The following is a 4,445-nucleotide window of genomic DNA, read 5'->3' on the forward strand; positions in this document are numbered from 1 at the left end:
GAACAGAGTGTTTGACTGTGTTAATGAGTGAATCACTGAATAATTTATTCAACCGCTTCGTTCAAAAAGCCGATTCATTCAATAAGTAAACACTGTCCATTGCTCAGAGACGCAAAACAGTGCTGTGTGATCTTTGTTTGGAATTATTTTCGTTGGCAAAATTGAGCAAAAACAAGCAATATTATGTCTAAAATGTAAGTCACTTATTGCTTTACTGAACTTGCATAAAATGATTATTAAATTAGTTGTCATGCTGATATCTGCAGAAAAACGGTGCTCTTTGTGTGATATAGATTAACTTAACTATATTAAATTATATAAATATAAATAGCATTCAGAAGCATTTTTGCTCTCTACAATTTAGAATGCCTGGAATTTTGAGTTTTAATAGACTAATAAATCAACGTGCGTGCACTCTGTGTGATTTGGTGATATAGCCTACTTGATAATGTCAGATCGCACATCATTACAACAACACTTACCATATTATCGCAGACGATGCTAATTCATTCTTTGCCACTAGATGCCGCTTTTGGAGCGGTTTCCCCGGTAACGCTGTACACAAAGCAGCACTGCGCTCACAAATGCTGCTTTATCAGGCATTACAGCCAAGATGAAATGAAAATCAGACCAATTGGATCAATCACCGCAGATTAGCGTCACGCAAAGGAGGGGTTTGGAAAAATGGAAGCGTTGAGCGAATCGTTTGGGAGTCGTTGAGCAAGTAAGGTAAAAATAAATGCATATTATAAGACAATGAAAGTGTTTTTTGACATTGCATGCATGTCAACCTGTTGTTGGGGACTCCCAAAACCGAAATATGAACCTTTCATTACCCATAATAGGGGCACTTTAAATGTGTCTTTGCTGAATAAAAGTGTTAATTTCCTAAGCTGATGCCAAACTTTTAAACGGTAGTGTACGTTTCATTATCTCTGATATTTGCAGGTAGCAGAACGAGCACTGTACTACTGGAACAATGAATACATTTTGAGTTTAATAGAGGAGAATAATGCCAAAATCCTTCCCATCATGTTTGGAAACTTGTACCGGATCTCCGAAGAACACTGGAACCCGTATGTTGTGGATTTTTCATTTGATCATTGCCACATTTTATTAAAGGAATCATTCATTACCTTCATTCCAAACCCATACTGACTGACTTTTTCTGTCAAACAGAAAAATAGAAATTTTAACGAATGTACTAGTTGCTCTTTAAATGCAGTTTTGAAACAAATAATTAAACCCATTAAAGAAATGACATGCAGTAAGCCTCTTTTAATTGTCTCAGGACGATCGTGGCCCTGGTGTACAATGTATTAAAAACACTGATGGAGATGAACAGCAAACTGTTTGATGAACTGACGGCTTCATACAAATGTGACAGACAGCGGTAAGATCACGTCTTTACTCTTCTCATTTAGTTCAAAATGACACCGCTCATGATTGCCATCACTTCTGTCTTCAGAGAGAAGAAGAAAGAGCAGGAACGTGAGGAACTGTGGAGGAAGCTGGATGAACTCGGACTTCAGGAGACATCAGCCATCCAGAATAACAGGCATGAGATCCAGTTCACGTACAGCAACAACAATAACAACAACAACAACCTTCACGATAAGGATGAAAACCCAGCAGCAGCCATTACTGACAGAATTGAGAGCAACACCTGGGCCAAATGACACTGCCCTCTTTCTTCTTTCCTCAGTGTTTTGCGGGTTTACAGATGTAAACCAATGTAGAGAGCAGTAAGGATATGGACCTTCAGCAATAATCATTTTTTTAAGGAAGATTTTATTAGATTTTTTTCCCCAAAAATCTATGTAAAACTAAATCAAAATGCTATTTTCTCCTGCTAAAGGATAATATATTTTCTGTATGTAAATCTATTTTGGATGTAAAGTGTGGTTATAGTAAGTTATGGAAGTGCGATCACATTTGCTCTTCAGTGAATTTTCACTAGTGAAATTCAGAAATTCCAATAGAATTTCTCTGGAATTTCACTAATGTGACTGCAGTTATAATCAGTATTTTTGTCTGAAATTGTCTGGAACTGAAATTGTCTACATGTACAATAGAATTATAAAATAATAATAGTTTTAAAATAGTACTTTTGTTATATTATGAGGGAATATATCTTGAAAGGATTTATTTTTAATTATTCTTATTCAATTTGGCTTCTAGTTTTTACTAGAAAACACGACAAAAATACTGACAAAATAAATATTTTTGGCGGTGAGGGTTATATTAAGACACATGAGCAAGCTTTAAAAATGAAATGTCTGTTTAAAAAAAGCAAACACTACCATGAGTTTGAAATGTATTTTGACATAAATGTGACCTAAGCTGAATATTAACATTTGATGCCTATAGTTCACATGATACGTAAGTTATATTCCATGGAAGTGCCAGAAATTAGCCTTAGAAATGCAAAAAGTGAAGCACAAATGTAGTGAACCTGGTCAGAAAGCCCTGTCCAAGATGAAAACGTTTTTTTTTTTTCTCATAATACCAGCCTTGCATTATAAATGCAACATCTTTAAATATTATATTTTATTAAAAATGCATTGCTTTCTGTATAATTTGGATCCACTATGCATTTCGCAGGTTTGGGATTAAATCAAATAGATCATTCTTAGACGTAACTTAACTCAGGGATAACTAATGCTCCCACATGTTATAGAATGGTGACAAAGGGTTTTTGTTGTTGTTTATTTTCTCAAAAATAGAAAAAAATTGTAATATGTTTAAATAACCGATATTATAAATGAGACTCACTGACATTCCATTCAACATTCTATTGTTTTGCTTCAACCAAAAATGGTCTCATCGCTATGCAGTTATGTTTTCATGAGATTTCCTGTGAGAATGTGTAAAATAACCTTGTTGTTATGTGCTATCCTGCATTAAAATGCCAGGCTGATGTTTATTTTTTCCCCATGTCATATTAGTGTTCTGTATGCGTAGGATAACAGCAAAGACCCAAGACGTGTCACTCTTATAGTTTTGAATGGGGAAAAGTCATAGACTGTATAAAAACATGGACGTAGTGTCCGTGACGTCACCTTCTAAGCAAAATAGCTAATCGGTAAAGTCAGTGCATCACTGCAGCTGGCGTTAGAAGTCCCGGTTGCTATAGAAACAGCATTCCGAGACGTGCGCTTAGGACTGCGCATGCGCACTGGCTGGTTTAGCCTGAAAAAATAAGCTTTTTAAACACTATTTGAGCAAAATAAACAACATTTATGATACAGTTGTCAGATTTCATTGGTGATCTCAAATATGAAATTTATTCGTAAGCTTGGCGAATCGTTTTGGAGAATTTGATGTTTCCCCATTCAAAGAGATAGGAGCTGCACTTGCATGCCTGAGAGGCGTTTCAAAGATGGCCGCCGAGTTACATGACTTGCCTTAAAGGGTCATGAAACCCCAGACTACTTTTTCTGAGATTTTAGCAGAGATGTTTTTGTGTTGCACATCATAGAAGACAATGTTAGCATCCGATAATTTTAACTGTTGGAGACAACTGGTTAATTTTAAGCTTTTCTGCGCTATTTTCATCTTCCAGGTTTAAAATCTACATTGTGTTAATTTGTGACGTGGCAATGGACTAATAGTACATCGATGACGTGGCTGTTTCTATCAAATTATTCATGAGACATGCGTGTTCTTATCCTATGAGAAGACGCTTCACTTAATTATTCACAACAGCATGTGTTGATTTGCTATGACAGACGTTTCAGACTGAGTTGACATCGCGCACAATAACTGAGAGAAACGTACATGCACCGATTCATTCACTTGGTGAGCATAACCGTTTTTACAGCTCTGTGACGGTGAAACAGAGAATGTGAAATAGCGGCGTCTCCAGCGCCATCACATATAGATTAGTAGAAGTTTGTTTAATCTACGACCTAGTCGAAACCACTGAGGCAAGCAGCTCAGATCATAACTGCCCAGGCCCACGAGGACGCAAGTCCGCGGGTTGAGTGGGCCCGAACCCCTATAGGACATTTCACACCCTTAGAGCCATAAGCCAAAGCAATTGCATCGACGATCCAGTGTGACAACCTTTGCTTGGACACTGGCAGGCCTTTTGTGCGCTCTCCAAAGCATACAAATAGCTGGTCCGAGAGCCTGAACTGTCTAGAGCGCTCGATATAAATGCGCACCGCACGTACAGGGCACAACAAAAGTGTATTAAACGGCTCCGGCCCGGCCAGTGTTTCGGGACGGAAAGCAGTTAGTGTTATGACCTGCGCTTTAGATGGAGTCGAAAGCACTTTAGGCACATAACCCTTCCTAGGCTTTAAGTTGAGTCTGCAATCACCTGACCCGAACTCAATACACGAGTCGTCAACTGACAGCGCCTGCAGGTCCCCAACTCACTTAACAGAGGCTAGCGCGAGCAGGGGCGCTGTCTTGCGAGAGAGCGCATGCAAACTCGC

General features: G+C 38.2%; 1 protein-coding gene across 1 annotated transcript in view; it reads left to right on the forward strand.

Moving 5' to 3' along the window:
- The window catches only part of ppp2r5a (protein phosphatase 2, regulatory subunit B', alpha isoform), a 26,401-nt gene extending 23,406 nt beyond the window's left edge, over positions 1-2,995 (forward strand). Inside the window, exons 11-13 of the mRNA XM_016482461.1 lie at positions 949-1,076; positions 1,292-1,393; positions 1,469-2,995. Of these exons, the coding sequence (XP_016337947.1) occupies positions 949-1,076; positions 1,292-1,393; positions 1,469-1,679 (441 nt within the window). The 3' untranslated portion in view covers positions 1,680-2,995. The remainder of the gene's footprint in view (positions 1-948; positions 1,077-1,291; positions 1,394-1,468) is intronic.
- The last annotated feature ends 1,450 nt before the right edge of the window (positions 2,996-4,445 follow it).

Source organism: Sinocyclocheilus anshuiensis, unplaced genomic scaffold (genome assembly GCF_001515605.1).
Source record: "Sinocyclocheilus anshuiensis isolate Anshui unplaced genomic scaffold, SAMN03320099.WGS_v1.1 scaffold617, whole genome shotgun sequence".
Lineage (NCBI taxonomy): Eukaryota > Metazoa > Chordata > Actinopteri > Cypriniformes > Cyprinidae > Sinocyclocheilus > Sinocyclocheilus anshuiensis.